At 37.5% G+C, this 17080-nt stretch overlaps 1 protein-coding gene across 1 annotated transcript in view; it reads left to right on the top strand.

Moving 5' to 3' along the window:
• The window catches only part of LOC121383635 (sialin-like), a 34281-nt gene extending 19973 nt beyond the window's left edge, over positions 1-14308 (top strand). Inside the window, exons 6-11 of the mRNA XM_041513729.1 lie at positions 1771-1866; positions 2524-2663; positions 9018-9167; positions 11216-11348; positions 11882-12123; positions 13993-14308. Of these exons, the coding sequence (XP_041369663.1) occupies positions 1771-1866; positions 2524-2663; positions 9018-9167; positions 11216-11348; positions 11882-12123; positions 13993-14232 (1001 nt within the window). The 3' untranslated portion in view covers positions 14233-14308. The remainder of the gene's footprint in view (positions 1-1770; positions 1867-2523; positions 2664-9017; positions 9168-11215; positions 11349-11881; positions 12124-13992) is intronic.
• The last annotated feature ends 2772 nt before the right edge of the window (positions 14309-17080 follow it).

Raw genomic sequence — 17080 nt, 5'->3', positions numbered from 1 at the left:
CAGGGGCGAGGTACTCAGCTATCATCACTTCGGCAAGGGCTTCTGCATCACGGGAGTAATTTCTAATAAATCCTTTCACTCTGATATTTTTTTATATAACACACTGATGAAATATTTAAGTTTGCAGTTAACAAAATAATATGGTAACAGGTCGTTTTGCCATTATTACTAGTTCACCCGAGTCGTTTTGAACAGGGTTGATTCGTACCTCTAACCGAGTCATTTCGCCCCATTTTTCGATTCGCAATAATTTTTATTTTGTTAATAAAGAACATTTATTCATTGATTTGTCCTACATCCATTGACTTTTAGATGTCACACATTGCGTATTTATATTGACAGATTAAAAATAATATTATAATTTTGTTTATTTCCAGTATCATTTACTCAAGCTATATACATGAAATACGTACAGGCCTTAGATAATATACAGACAATGTATTCACATTAATAATTAATTTATGAACAGTCACACGGCATGCTACTGATGTGCTGTGGTTTCTTATTAATTATACTACATACCCAGCTGAGGTTAAACGACTCGGTACGAATGAGATTTGGGGCGAACCAACCCTGGGTGAATAGGACTAATGGTTTTAGGGCGAAACGACCCGGATTCGAATAATATGTATCTAATGCTTTCGAGACTTTTCGGCCCCGCTACACATTCGGCCCCAGACGTTTTATAAATCAAATTATTCAGTCACTTTCTCTCGTTCTCTTTCTTGTTTTCTTTCTTTCTCTCTTTTTGTGATTTTTTTTTTTTAATTGAACATAAAGAATAAATAAGAGCCAACCAACCAAAACTGTCTTTAGCTTTGATAATCCAAAAATGAAAATTAACTGGTTTTCTTGTTTGTGTAAATACAATTTAATAAATTGCAATAAATTATTTTGCGTTTGTTCTACTTAATTATATTTCCATGTAGACCCTTCCCATAATAGGGGCGGGGTAAAATATTTCTAAACTGGTTCATGGTAGCTCTAAAAATATGCCAGAAATTAATTCCCCGATCTGAAAAACATATAATTACATATTTTACACTGTTTATTCGATTAATATTCACACTTCGATGGAATATTACTGTCACCTAATTAAATATTCAAAATGGCGGTCATAGCTGCCATCTGAACAATTTTTCAGAGTGCCATCAAAGGTTTTTTGGTAATATACAATATACCTAAGATATCTGACCAGATGATTTGCTTTCATCACCAAATTCCCACGGGAGCTTATTTTATGACACTTGCTCCCTGACTAATATGGGAACTGGTGTCACAAAGCGTGATTTAAAATATCTCACATTTTGAAGTTGAATCGCAGAAAAAAAAAGGAGTATCTTGTGTTGTATGCCCTTGAAATTGAATAAAATTAAAATATTTTGTAATACTATGCTTAAATTCTTATTACTTAAAATACAATAATTAAGTCCTGAAAATATGGTAAAGTGGAGTAAATATAAGAATGATTTGACCTTGATATATGACCTTGAAAATAATTGGCGAAAATGGCGTGAACGCTTTTTAGAATGCTACTGTAATAAGCTTTAAAATTATATATGTTGCCAACTTTCTTCATTAAATTCCCACGGAATTACATCTGGCCCTGGACTACGTGTTATCTTAATTATTTAATTTTCATTAATATTTTACTTTTCCGCAATAATAATTTCACGATATAGCAAGGCATAGTGAAAACAGAATTACATTAACACTAACAATAATGCATTTCAAATATGAAATATATTGTAATGGTTTAACTGTTTACAGGCACACAGTTTGGTAATGTAATGACATTTGTTCTGTCTGGATTTCTATGCAAGTACGACTTTGCTGGAGGTTGGCCATCTATCTTCTATGTACTGGGTAAGCAATATCACCTCTTTGTTTGCATGGCCTTGTTTGTACCTATTCAGAAGTTTTGTCTTTACTTATTCAGGAATGCATCCCAGTTTTGAAAACAGATTATATTAAAGTAGCATGCACTCGACCCTGAACCCAGAAAACAAAAGTCTCACCGCCAAATCACGAAACATATTCTTAAAAAAACTCGAGCTCTGAGTATTGCTATTCCATTACGTATGGACATAAGCGTACAAGACAGGGGGCAGGGGGTAGGCAACTGACCCCCCCCCCCCCCTCCCTTCTCCGTGTTGGAGCAAAACCTCAAATTCGGGCAAACATTATTCAGATATTCGGGGAAAATGTGCTAACCTGAAACCTTTTTACTATGTAGTTTCATCATTGTACCCTCAAAAGTAGTTGCAATCTATGACAAAATGCGTAGTGATTCGTTTGCAACCTTATAAAGCTGCTTAGCAGTTATGCTAATATGAATACATGTTGTTATGCAAATTCGGGCATGTTCGTTTAATTCGGGCAAAAGCTAGCCTCCCCCACCTCCCTACAAAAAAATGGGAGCCCGTACGCCTATGTGTATGGGCATACAGCAAATACAAACTGGTCTGAAAGGCTGGGGTACCTTATATTGTAGGATTGCATACTTGTCGTACTTTATTCCAGGTGGCGTGTCTTTGATATGGGTTGCTCTTTGGGGTTTGCTGGTCAGCGATTCCCCAGCTCAGCATAAACGGATATCTAAAATTGAGAAGAAATATATAGATCACTGTTTGGAAGACAGTATAAAGTATTCTGACGAAAAGGTACAGTGTTGTAGTTATTGTCATTAAAGGTCCATGTTCCTCTTGCAATTGTATTTCGGAATCTTTCGGACTGAAATTTAAACAATTTGCCCAATTATATTCATTTAAACATCTCTTGTTTTTTGTCCAAATCTTTATGTTTATAGAAATCCCAGATGTTTTTGTTGGTATGTTGCTAAAACCTACTGTGTTCTGCTTCTCAATAAAATATTTGTATACAATATCCCCACTAAAAAAGAAACGTCGGTTTATTAGCAGTCCCATTATTGTTTGGATTGCGTTCAACCGGAATAAGCTGGTTAGCGTCCAAATGACCACTTTGGAAACCAGTCAAATCATTCGGAACGGTAGCCTTGCTCACTGTCAATGAAGACGGATCCTCCACCCCAGTGTGAGCATCCACCTCAGTGTTAGCACTGTCAGTGTACTCTGATGGTTGGTGGAGTGTGATCATCTCAAGGAAACTAGAAAAGATATCTTTGGACGAAGAAATGTGATGGAATCATTTCGATTCCATCCTGAACATTTGTTACGATTTCTTCGTGATACTGAATTTTATTCTAAATTTTAATTTTATGTATCTGTGATATTTGTATTTTTTGCACAGTTCTCTACACTGTATTTTAATTTACTTCTTGTATTTTTATATTGATATTGATCATCACTTTATTTTTGCATGAACCATAGTTTGACACCTATTGGCCGATGTATTTTTCGTGCTGGGATCAGAGCCCGTTTAAGGATACGCGGGGCCTGTAGCACAAATAACAGCGGGACCCCCTTCCCAGGATATATATTTTGCAACCCCCTCGGGGAGAGGGGAAAAATGACCTGTGGAAAATAAATGTACACATCACCGCGGGGTCCGTAGAAACTGCTACATGTGCTACTAGGATACACAGGCTCTGACTGGGGTTTCGTTTGGGGTTTTTTTTTTTTTTTCTTTTTTTTTTTTGGGGGGGGGGGGTCAGTTTTATATTGTTGGGGGGGGGGCGTGTTTTGGGGTTTTTTCATTTGAATTTGATTTTCGTGCTTAAAACCAATTAAAGTTAAAGCACGCCGTCCTGGGGTGTAATATTTAAGAAACCGGTCACTGATTATAAATGGGTGTAACAGCCATACACATCGCTTTGCTAGCCAAATTAAATCATTGCCAAAACATCCTGCATATAATGCGGTTTCTGTAACAAATATGTGAAGTTATTCGATGCGAGGCCGAATACCATCCGAACATTTGGTCTTCGCATTAATCAGTTTTTATCAGTTTCCAACATTGATTTAACCGACATTTTGGAAATGCCTTCATATTTTGTGTTGCCACCTTGGTGTATCAAACCTCCCAAAATTGTATTCGATCTTGTGCATCTGAAGAAAGATCGCATAGATGCAGTTATTTATAAACAACATTTCATGGAAATCCAAAACCGGTACCGTGAATGATTACACTCCTGTTTACACAGATGGATCACGGGATGGGAATTATGTGGCTTCGGCTACAGTTTTTCTATAAGACAATATAATTTAATTGAGATTGCTTGATTCGGCATCCATATTTACTGCACAAATATTGGCAGCCATTAAAGCCCTGGAAGGAATTAAGGATTCATGTGAATCCAAATATATTAGTTTTATAGACTCATTTTCGTGTCTTCAGTCATTACAATACATGAAGCTGGAGCATCCCTTGGTTGCGATGGTGATACGGAAGTGTGTCTCTTTATCTATTGCTAATAAAGATATTATATGTTGTTGTGTATCGATTCATATTGGCATTAAGGACAATTAAAAGCCAGATTCGGCTGTAAGTCTGCATTGAATTTGCCCCATGCCAGTGATGGTGTTCTCTACAGTGATTTTAAATATCGTATTAACCAAGATGATCGGAACGGTGTAGTTACGAACAAACTTCATTATATTCTATTAAGTCAGTCCTGGGAAAGTTGCAGTCCTCCTATAAGCAGTGCAGGAAGGGTGAAGTAGGCTTGAGCCGTGCTCGTACCAGCCACATATTCATACATTCATTTATTTTATTGACTGTGCGCCACACTTTGGTTGAGTACAATCATCTGAAGCTGACGAGAAATATATATTTGGCAACAGAAATGTTTTGAAATCTTTTAAATTTCACCCAGAATAAATTTTGAATTTTTTAAAACATTTTTATTTCTATACAGTTTTAAAATATACTTACCTTGATTTTTCATATTGTACACAATTTTAAAATATACTTACTTTGATGTTTGTATTGTATTCTGTTGTTCGTTTCCCACAGCTCTTAACAATGGAAATAATCATATTGTGGCATGAGTTCGACCCATGCTCCCTTTCAATGGTTAGTGTCTATTCACTGATTACACCTCGCTTATCTTAAAGTTAATTCTCTGGTTACCATATTATAACATCGTGTACAAATGTGAAATACAAGCTCAAATGCACTTTTTAAAAAAGTCGTGTGTGTTCGCTATGAACGGATATCGTCAAACGTATACGCTTGATTTGTCGCCTGTGCCGCCATAGCTCGGCAAAGCACAAACGACAGTCTGTGTCAGTTTCAGTTAAAGGGACTTTCCTGAGTTTGCTGCAATGTTTTAAGATGTTATCGACTAATAAAATATTTCTACGATTAAACTTACATATTAAATATATTTTCTTGTTTAGAATATTAGTGGCTGTATATTAAAAGTGTTTCTGGTCGTTCTAATATTTGTACTTGGTTAATTTTCATTTTATTTCCTAAAATAAATTTTTTCGTACGTACGAAATTATTTGAACACAAAATCCAGTTTGGGCTTCTTACAAATATTAAGACGACCAGAAACACATTGAATATACAGACACTGATATTCTAAACAAGAAAATATATTTAATATGTAAGTTTAATCGTAGAAATATTTTATTAGTCGGAAACATCTTACAATGCAGCAAACTCAGGAATGTCCCTTTAAATGGACATTCCTGAGTTTGCTGCAATGTTTCAGATGTTATCGACTAAAAGAGACTTTTTGACGACTGTAATTACATATCGAATATATTTTTCTGCATAAATTATTAGTGGCTGTATATTAAACGTGTTTCTGGTCGTTCTAATATTTGTACTAGGTTAAATTTCATTTTATTTCCTAAAAAAGATTTTGTTTCGTACGTACGAAATTATTTGAAGACAAAATCCAGTTTGGGCTTCTTACAAATATTAAGACGACAAGAAACACATTGAATATACAGAAACTGATATTCTAAACAAGAAAATATATTTAATATGTAAGTTTAATCGTAGAAGTATTTTATTAGTCGGAAACATCTTACAATGCAGCAAACTCAGAAATGTTCCTTTAACATGTGCGTTTGCCGATTTCAAATTGTAGGGTTCGTCTCAAAAAATTAAAAGAGAAATCTTGCGCTGTACGAAGAACGTTCGGTTGAGGATACGGTACTAGAGTATTTAGTTAAAACCGGTTTGATCTTGACAACGTATTATCGACAGTCGTACCTTCCTATTTCAGAATTGATATTTTATAAAGTGTTAGTAGAACTTTCAAAGTTTAGTTTATATACTAGTAACACATTAATGATGTATATATTTTAAAAATAAAATAGACTAAAGTAGACAATGAACGTTTTCACTTCTTAATTTTACGTGTTAAAATCGACAAATTCAAATAAATATTATTTCGTTTGGAAAGGGTAAAGTTGGGGGGGGGGGTTAACGACATCAAAGATAAAGCATATTGATTTAAAGGGACACACCCTAGTTACGGCTAGTTGTTAAACATTACGGCTTTGTTTTTCGCTATTAAACCCATTTTTTCACAAATAAAATTGCACTTTACTTACCGTTTATTATTTAGAATATACATTTCCATTCACCTGAAGTGTTTTTTGGTAATCCTGGTAATCCTGGTTTTTGTAATACCACAAAATGCATTTTTCGTATTTCATAAAATGGCACGGGCCTCTGAGAAAAAACCGTTGAGCAGACAAGGTCTAATCTATTTTTAGAGGGGATATTTCCATTTCAATGTCACAGACGTTGGTATACCACGTGACCGTTATCATTTTGGTTCGGTTTGTTTTCTCGTGCACGGTTCGCGCAATCAACATCCGATTTGTTGTTATTCATTTGTGAGATTTTTCTTCACAGTTCGTGAACATTTTCAGTAACAATAAAGTTCAGACAAGTAAGTGTCTCAATACAAAACGTTACAAACCCTTAAAACCAATAATTTTGCTAAGTCTTACGATATCTGGAGAGGGGATACAACCAGGACAGAACAGTTGGAACATATCCAGAAGAGGTGAAAGGAACGCACCCCAAGTCTGTGAAATTTGTCGTGACGTAGGCATTGTTGTGCTTCGAGCGACATCTACCGGTGACATCAGAATACTAACTTTCAAAATTATTTCAAGCAATTGGGACATGGGGATTTCCATGGTATTTATCGATATAAAACCTGCTTTTTCACTCCATTTGATAAAAACGTGATCCAAGTGTGTTACAGGTTTGTAGATTAACCAAATTATAATTTATTTTCGCTGGATGGAACTACGGTGTGCGGCTTTAATAATCATCCGACCCCATACAACCGTAAATAAAATGTGTTGAGTGCGTCGTTAAATAAAACATCCTATCCTTCCTTCCATCTCAGGGCTCGACCTTAGCGGTAGCCCGGGGTGTTTTGGCTACCGATTTCTCACTCGGACTACCAATTGTCTAATCCTGGTAGTCCGCCGGGCTACCAAATATTTTGGCATGTTCAGTCACTCAACAATCAACAAGACGTTTAATTCATCGGTGTTTGAAATTCCACCTTTCGTGTGTGCACGCTCTGCTGCCAGGAGTCACTGTAACTGTTAATTGCTCCCCTAGTGTGACTCACAAGGGGCGGTTGCGCAATATGATTTAGTGAAATAAAGGAGTATATTTGCCAGTACAGACAAAAACAAATAATTTGATGTAATCCAGTGGCTAGATATACCTGGTTCGTACGGGTCATGGCATTTTCATTTGGATCATGGGTTAACTATGCGTAGTGACGGTAGTCATTTATGACAATCAACAACACGGCCCGTTGTTTTTACGCCTACTTATAACAAACGCTTTGTATGATTAAGACTATTTGCTGCCAGCTGAATTCTGAACTAAACGATAATTCAAAAGCGGTCCATTTCCTTCTAGGCTACCTATGTAAATTGTCAAATTATTGTTTAAAAATTAATATTTATTACTATTACAGATGATCTGTTGTTGGATGTCTAGCATTTGGTAATTTTTACATATAATCTTAGAGAGGAATCGGGTACATGTGCAGGGGGAGGGTATTGGAGGTCGAAACCCTTACTTGCCTAAGCTTTAAAAAAAATTGAAATGTATTTTTGGGGGGAGCATGGCCCCATATAAACTTCGCTTAACACAGTCTATAACCCCAACCCCGCTGATATCCCTGCACACGCGCCTTGGAAACCCGCTACATTTTTTTTAGCAAGGGATCGTTTATATGTACCATCTCAAAGACAGGATATCACATACCATGGTCATTTTGTATACTCGCCGATGGGGATCGATCCTAAACTGACCGCGCATTTCCAAAAAACACCTTTTTAGGTCTAAGTAATGAATAAAAATAGCATATAGACTTGAAAAATGTTACGTAAATCGAACACAGTACCCTCTTCCTCTTCCCCTAGTAACACTCCCTTTATATGTAACGCGTATGCCAACAGCTGGCCACTGTCAAAATTTCAAGGCAAATCACCGACCCCTGGAAAGGCGTTGTACCATACCTCTATGGATATAAATGTTTTGGAGATATGAGACGACCCCTTGTTGGGGAATTCTATACTTGTGATAAGCCAATGAAAACCGAGATCGGTACGAGCCCGTCAAAAGTGTCCTACTTTCAAAATACTGGCTTTGTTTTTGACCTAGATAAGCCAGCGTAGTGAAACCAATGCGGAGTGCGGCGTCATATATGCACCAAACGTAATTGGATTTTCTGTTCTATATGCTTAAATAATAAAAAATATTCCAGGGAATGTTGTTTTAAATGTTCTCTAATTGTGATCTATGTTGTGTAAGCAGACCACGGCTAGCGGACACTTGAGCTATACCTCGCTCATCGTATCATTAAAAACTCGCCCTGGATGAGTAGTCGGTACTTGGATGCGAGCGAAACCAGTAAGTACTAACTTTAAAGCCGGTGGTTTATACTAACTACTGCACAACCGAAGCCAGTATAATTTCAGTTGATGCGAAGGGATGTACGACCGTTTGACGACAATAGAAATTACCTTGCATGCACAACAAGATAGTATTAAAAATAACATAATTTATTATTTATTTGTTTGTTTGCCTCTCAGGCATTATATATTCCATGGACGAAGATAGCAAAGTCGCTTCCGGTCTGGGCTATTATCGTGAGCAACACAACGTCGGACTGGGGAGAGTTCACGCTAATCACTAACATCCCAACATACATGAAGGAAGTACTCAAGTTTGATATATTCACGGTATCTAATTATTCACTATTGAAATATTATGTTGTAGAGCGATGTATTATACTTCATAAATAAGTTTTTAAAAATGGTTTTCGTAAATTCTTTCTTTTAAATTACTTTCGTGCTTATATCCAATTAAGGTTCAAGCACGCTGTCATGGGCACACACCTCGGCTGTCTGTGTGAAAAAAGAAGTAAAGTTTGTTTTATTTAACGACGCCTCTGGAGCACATTGATTTTTATCTTATCATCGGCTATTGGACGTCAAACATATGGTCATTCTGACATTTTTCTTTAGAGGAAACCCGCTGCCGTCACATAGGCTACTCTTTCCGATAAGCAACAAGGTTTTTTTAAATTATATGCACTTTCCCACAGACAGGACAGCACATACCACGGCCTTTCATGAACCAGTTGTGAACCACTGGTTGGAACGGAAAATAGCCCAAACTGCAAATGGGTCTACCGAGAAGAATCGATCCGATGACCGACCGCTTCACAGGCGGATGGGCTGTCTAGGACAGTGGGTTAGTTGTTAGCTGCTAGTGAGAGAGAGAGAGGGTGTAGTGGTCTTACACCTACCCATTGAGTCGTTAAAACTCGCTCTGGATGGGGGCTGGTACCGGGCTGCGAACCCTGTATCTACCAGCCTTATGTCCGATGGCCTAACCACGACACCACCGAGGCCGGTGGTAAACACTAAGAGGCGTTCCTGAACCCTGTAACACAAAGCAAATGTAATATGTACGATTGACGTTGGTGACCCGCAAGGATTTATTTGTTTGGAGCATGATCGTAAGTCCCCATATATATTAACCCAATCAAACTAACAGTTACGTGTTTTTAACATCCACGTAGCGCAGTCTTAGTTACCTAGGCCCTATCTCAAAAGACCTAGCATTCAGAATTAAGGAAGGAAGGAAATGTTTTATTTAACGACGCACTCAACACATTTTATTAACGGTTATATGGCGTCAGACATATGGTTAAGGACCATACAGATGTATATAGAGAGGAAACCCGCTGTCGCCACTTCACGGGCTACTCTTTTTCAATTAGCAGCAAGGGATCTTTTATATGCACCATCCCACAGACAGGATAATACATACCACAGCCTTTGTTACCAAAGGGGCCACCGACGGGGATCGATCCTAAACCGACCTGGCATCAAGCGAGCGCGTTACCACTGGCCTACGTCCCGCTCCCAGAATCAAGGTGCGTCTCCACCAAGAAAAGAAAGTGCAGTGGTTTAGCACAATCCCAGGTTTCCTTTGTACCCTAGTCTATTGTGCGACATATCACGATCGAAACCATAATAGGCCTACATTTTTACCGTTCCACTCTTTAACTGTACAAAATCACTCGTAATTTTCCACAACTTTGAAGTCCCAAGACTGTTTTTGACATGGTCCTTACTAGCATACATCCCGTGATATCGATCCCCTTCGGTGGGCCCATTGGGCTATTACTCGATCCAGCCAGTGCACCACGACTGGTATATCAAAGGCCGTGGTATGTGATATCCTGTCTGTGGGATGGTGCATATAAAAGATCCCTTGCTACTAATGAAAAAAATTAGCGGGTTTCCTCTCTAAGACTATATTTCAAGATTACCAAATGTTTGACATCCGCTGACATCCGATGATAGCCGATTATTAATAAATCAATGTGCTTTAGTGGTGTCGTTAAACAAAACAAACATTAACAAACTTTAAACATCTACATAGGTGTATCTAGTCTGTATAAAAGGTGTGTCCCACAGACAGGATAACACATACCACGGCCTTTCATATACCTATTCGTGGTGCACTGGCTGGAACGAGAAATAGCCCAATGGGCCCACCGACGGGGATCGATCCCACATCAAGCGAGCGCTTTACCACTGGGCTAACCCCCCCCCCCCCCCCCCCCCCCTTGGATGTAAAAACTGTATTAAAATGAAACGAAAATGAAAAATTTGTTTTGCCTTTACCATAGTTTGACACCCAAAAGCCGATGTATTTTTCGTGCTGGCGTGTCGTTAAACCATCATTCATTCATTCATTCATTCCAATCTTTCAGAATGGTCTGTTGTCAGCGCTGCCGTACGTCTTCCTGTGTCTGGTGATCAACGTGTCGGGCTGGCTGGCAGATTTTGTCAGGGAAAAAGAAATACTTTCTACTACAGCCACAAGGAAATTGTTTGATACATTTGGTAAACAAAAGTAATACTTTATACAACAAATAATTGTAAAAACAAATCGTCAGTTACTTTTTGTTTTGTTTTTGTCTGCCAAGTCTATATAAATTATATTTCGTGGATTCATGAAACATATTGAAGTTGGTGTGATGTTTGTGTATTTGTGTGTGCATGTATGTGTGTGTGTGTGTGTGTGTGTGTGTGTGTGTGTGTGTGTGTGTAATGTGTATGTATTTGTGTGTGTGAGAGAGAGAGAGAGAGAGAGAGAGAGAGAGAGAGAGAGAGAGAGAGAGAGAGAGAGAGAGAGAGAGAGAGAGAGAGCAACTAACAGCTAACACTACTAAATTTAGAGTAAACAATGTAACTACAGAAGCTGCGGATATTTTCTACCTCGTCTTGATTTCTTTGTGTGTATCCATAGCTAAATAACTCACCAACCTTTACTTGTTTCCTAAGGGTCTGTTCTGTTTTGTCATATGTATTGCAATCATATGTAATATTTATAATATCACATCACATGATTAGCCATTTTGGTTTGTTCTGTGTAGGTAAATTTGTTCCAGCTATAATGTTGATCGGCCTGGGGTACGTGGATTGCACCCAACCTGTCACGGGCGTTGTTCTTTTGATGATCGGAGTGTGTCTCACAGGTTTTTGTTACGGCGGTTTCATTGTCAACCACATCGACATTGCGCCAGCTTATGCCGGCATTCTCTTCGGCATAACCAATTCTATTGCGGCAGTCACAGGATTTATCTCCCCTGTTGTAGTGGGCGTCATAACAAGCAAGGTAAGTAACAATATACATTCTTCACATTCAGAACAACTGGTGCAATTAAGGGCTTCACGGTGTTTTACCCGACATTACGTACCAGACGTGATTAATTAAGCTCGACTGATGCGCGTTCGTTATAGGATCGATCCCCATCGGTGGTCCCATGGGATATTTCTCGTTCCAGCCAGTGCACAACGACTGGTATATCAAAGGTCGTGGTATGTGGTGTCCTGTCTGTGGGATGGTGCATACTAATGGAAAAAAGTAGTGGGGGTTTTTTCTCTAAGATTAAAATGTCAAAATTACCAAATTCCAATTGCCGATGAATAACAAATCAATGGGCTCTGGTGGTGACGAAAATGGCATCGGCTATTGGATGTCACAAATGGTAATAGTGGTGACGAAAATGGCATCGGCTATTGGATGTCACAAATGGTAATAGTGGTGACGAAAATGGCATCGGCTATTGGATGTCACAAATGGTAATAGTGGTGACGAAAATATCGGCTATTGGATGTCACAAATAGTAATAGTGGTGACGAAAATGATATCGGCTATTGGATGTCACAAATGGTAATAGTGGTGACGAAAATTATATCGGCTATTGGATGTCACAAATGGTAATAGTGGTTAAACAAAACAAATGTTTTTTCCTTTTTTTTATATAATTAACTGCGATATTCCCACAGTTATTCGCTACAATTAGTTTAGTGTGTTTTTAATCTAATCTACACTACTTTAAACCCTGAGGTATTTGAATCAATATTTATAACTGAATGCCACAGAGATGGCTTCTCTTAGAGGTTTAGAGATTTTGAACTAATTCACAAGGGGAACTTTGAAGATGTGCAGATTTGTTAAAACGTGAATGGACGTGAGCACGTGTCAAATGGATAAGTAATTGATTCAGTGTCTTGACTAGTTTACAGGGCAACTTGGAGGGCGTATCTAAGGTCTCACTACACAGATGTCATCTGCCATTGAAACCCATGTTAAATTGCCCAACTTCCAACGAAGATTGCCAATAGAACGGGTTCTCGTTGGCACTAACAACATACACCATTGCGAACATACATTATTATTATTATAATCATTTATTTTCACTCCAAAATTAAGAACATTTCTGTCTCAGTGGTTTGCTATGTAACCGCATCTGGCAGTAGTACCGGTCCGAACAGGTGTTTCATTAACAGATTCACTCCGATTGTCTCTTGCGCTGTACACCCATGTCCCAAAAGGTCGATGTACAATATTACAAAATAACATAGGCAAAATACAGCCAGAAGGCTTACAATTAAACATACATATTGTTTTAATTCTTCACCATTTCCTAGAAGTGAATATTTGAACCATAACGTGTCACAGTTAGGAACTATAGTGGACCGTGATGAATGAACTCTCACCCGGAAGTGACCTGTGTGGTGAGACCTAAGGCAGACTTGCTTGAACCTTCAGTGGATGTATGCACGTGATCGACTGATTGATTTCAATGATCAGTTAAAAAAAAAATTCTAATATTCAGCAGCAGCATAGTCTTATTGAGAAGAAGAACACATAATACAAATTCTGCAAACTACTTTGGAGATCATAGTCATTTAACCATTTCAGTTTTTATTTGGTCTCAATGCCTGCGCTTTAAAACCCTGTGGTACCTTCCGCACAACCGTAATATTTTACTTTTATAAACAAAAAATGTATGTCATTGTAAATCCCATAATCGGGATTTTAAACTTTATTTGTGTTCACTTATTTTGAATATTATATGAACAGGATATATTCTAGGAACACAATTTATTTGCCGTACCTTATAACGTAATTGTAAAGCATTGTATACGTATAATGTCCACAGATGGAAAAGATAATAAATTGTATTTTATTTTACAGAGGCAAACAAGAACTGAATGGCAGTATGTGTTTTTGATTACTGCAGCCATTTATGGCTTTGGCGCCATCTTCTATATTATCTTCGCATCAGGAGAGCTCCAGCCGTGGGCGCAATACACACAAATATCGGAAGTGGAAATATTGGTAAAACCTGAAGATGACAACCATGATGGAAAACTGAAAACCGTAACTGGTAGAAAAACTTTCAAAAAGTTTCATAAATATGCCAAAATCAAATGAGGGTACTATATCAACTGATTTTGAAAACTGATCAATCTAATTAAAATTAGCTCCACTATTACATGTGGATCTAAAGACAGCCAGTTGGAGCTCATGTCCACCAATCAAAACCTTACTTGAAGAATCCTGCCAGTGATTTAAAACTAACAACACTGCGTAGTCCCCAATGTCCAGGTAACATTTCGTCTGTAAATAATAATTTAAATATTGACCAATCACACTTCGCCTTTTATAACGTTATTTGGGAGCATACAAATTCTAAAAATATCGGGCGAGTCTATTTTAGTGGCCGCAGTACAGCGAACCATACCAATACGTACGGGGTGGGTTATCAGTCTTCAATTTTACATTAAAAATTATTTATTGATTTATAAAATTTAAAAAAACTAAATCAGTCTTCAGTTTTACATTACAAATTATTTATTTTATAAAATAAAACATGTTTTAAGGCATTCGTAATTCACACGAAACATGTCGTATACCCTCAGGATAATTCGGAATGTTTTCAAATTATTTTTAAATCACTGGCAGGATTCTGCAAGTAAGGTTTTGATTGGTGGACATGAGCTCCAACTGGCTGTCTTTAGATCCACATGTAATAGTGGAGCTAATTTTAATTAGATTGAAAACTGATCATGTTCTATCACCGTTGGAAGAAAAACTGATATTATATATTGTGAAATAAAATGTATGGTATTAAACTACTTCTCCTTATAGCACTGTGTGGTGTTTTTCGGTAAACATTTCGGACTGCTTCGTGGAACAGGATGGTAATCGTAGACATATTTTATGGTCACCTACGATGGTACGTATTTACGACGATAACAGTGCTGAGATTGCTTCATAGAACGAGGCCCATAAACAAAAAAATAACTAAACAACTAAACATCCATATGCTTACCTCTGTTTAGAGATCCACCAACATATTGATATAGCACACTATATTTCTTACATATTAAACAGACATGTAAATATTATGTAAATATCTATTTAATGATAGTCTACCTAATTTAGCATTTACTTGTTTTGGCTCTCATTGATGTACAAGGTGGTGTTTACTCTTGAAATTAAAATAAAGATGTCAGTAAACGGGTGACGAAGAAGAAACAAAGAAAGATAGAAATTAAAAGAAGGAAACAGAGGCATCTATTATATAGGCTAAAGTTAGTAACTGAAATTTTTATTCTATTTCCGACACTACTTTTCTTTCTTTTTTTTAGTTAGCAATAGTTATTAGATAATGTATTGTTGTGTTCACATATGGTGGCATATAATGTTGCCCACATCTTTGATGACATGGTAACATAACAAATTTATGAGTGATAATATTGTTAAATTTAATTTATTGCATATAGTGTTGTTATGTAACTAGTTAGATATCTATATGGATATTGTTAGTTCTCGTTGTTTATTATGTCGCCAATAAATGACCTTTTTTCAATTCAACTAGCTGTTTATGTATTTTATACTAGTTAGTCACCAAAGTTAGCAAAACATTGTAACAGGTTGGCATAAAATGTTATTTAATGCAATGAAATCTATTTATGTAAACTGTATGATAATAAAAAATTAAGCAACAAAAGACAACTTGTCCTATCGCATAAACTCACGGTTATGGTTCTTGATCAAAGATCTAATAGAGAACGCTGCTAAGTAAAACAACCGGCCTCGCTGGTGTCGTGGTTAAGCCATCGGACATAAGGCTGGTAGGTACTGGGTTCGCAGCCTAGTACCGGTTAAATTGGTAACTATAATGAATCAACGAAGATTCCATTAAATAACCCTCCATCCAACCCAATACACTAAGAGGTATAATAATGGTATCCACTAGTAAAGTTTTAGTATTCCGCTTAATTTGAATATTCAACACAGGCACGTAGCATGGTGGTCATTATTGGGGGGGGGGGGGGGGGGGGGGGGAATTGAATGAGCGCAGAAAGCGCGAGTTATTTGGGGGGTTCGGGGGCACGATTCAAAGGTTATTTGCCCGTTACTGTAACTCTCGCCGTTAATCTCGATCCATTAGTCTCGCTACAACTTTTACATTCAGTCGAGATGTAAAGGTTATCAAAAAAGCCAAAATTATTGGCCCCCTGGCCACCCCCACCCCACCCACCCCCTTGATACGGGCCTGCAACAGTGCATGACATTAATTCTTATGGCGTATAATGTTGCTCATATCTTTGATGACATGGTAATAAGACACATTTTTCAGTGATAATATTGTTAAATTAAATTTATTGCATATATTATTGTTAACTTGTTATGCAACTAGTTAGATATGTTTATGAATATTGTCAGTTCTCGTCTTTTATTATGTCACCAGGGCCGTAGATAGCGGGGGGGGGGGGGGGGGGGGGGGGGGGAGCAAGGAGGGCACAAATCCGGAAAGCATTATAGAAACTTAAAGAAAATTCTCTTCTTAACTGTTTAAGGAGTTTTAGACTATTAACTACTCAGTTGCCCCCCCCCCCCCCCCCCCCCACCCAAACAAAAAATCCTAGCTGCGGCCCTGGTCACCAATAAATGGCATTTTTCAATTCAACTAGTTGTTCGTGTATTTTATACTAGTTAGTCATCAAACTTAGCAAAACATTGTAACAGGTTGGTATAAACAAATTATTGGCACTTATGGTGGCAGGTATTTACGTTGATAACAGTGCTAAGATTGCTTCGTGCAACGAGGCCCATAAACAAACAAATAAATAAACAATCAAACAAACATTCAAATTCTTACCTCTGTTGAGAGATCCGCTCACAGTTACACTTGCAGGAAATATTCCAATATATCGATATAGCACATTAGTTAGCAGTAGTTATTAGTATTAGATCCAAGTACATTTCACAT

The sequence above is a fragment of the Gigantopelta aegis genome, chromosome 10 (assembly GCF_016097555.1).
Source record: "Gigantopelta aegis isolate Gae_Host chromosome 10, Gae_host_genome, whole genome shotgun sequence".
NCBI classification, from domain to species: domain Eukaryota; kingdom Metazoa; phylum Mollusca; class Gastropoda; order Neomphalida; family Peltospiridae; genus Gigantopelta; species Gigantopelta aegis.
This window is presented reverse-complemented; position numbering and strand designations above follow the sequence as displayed.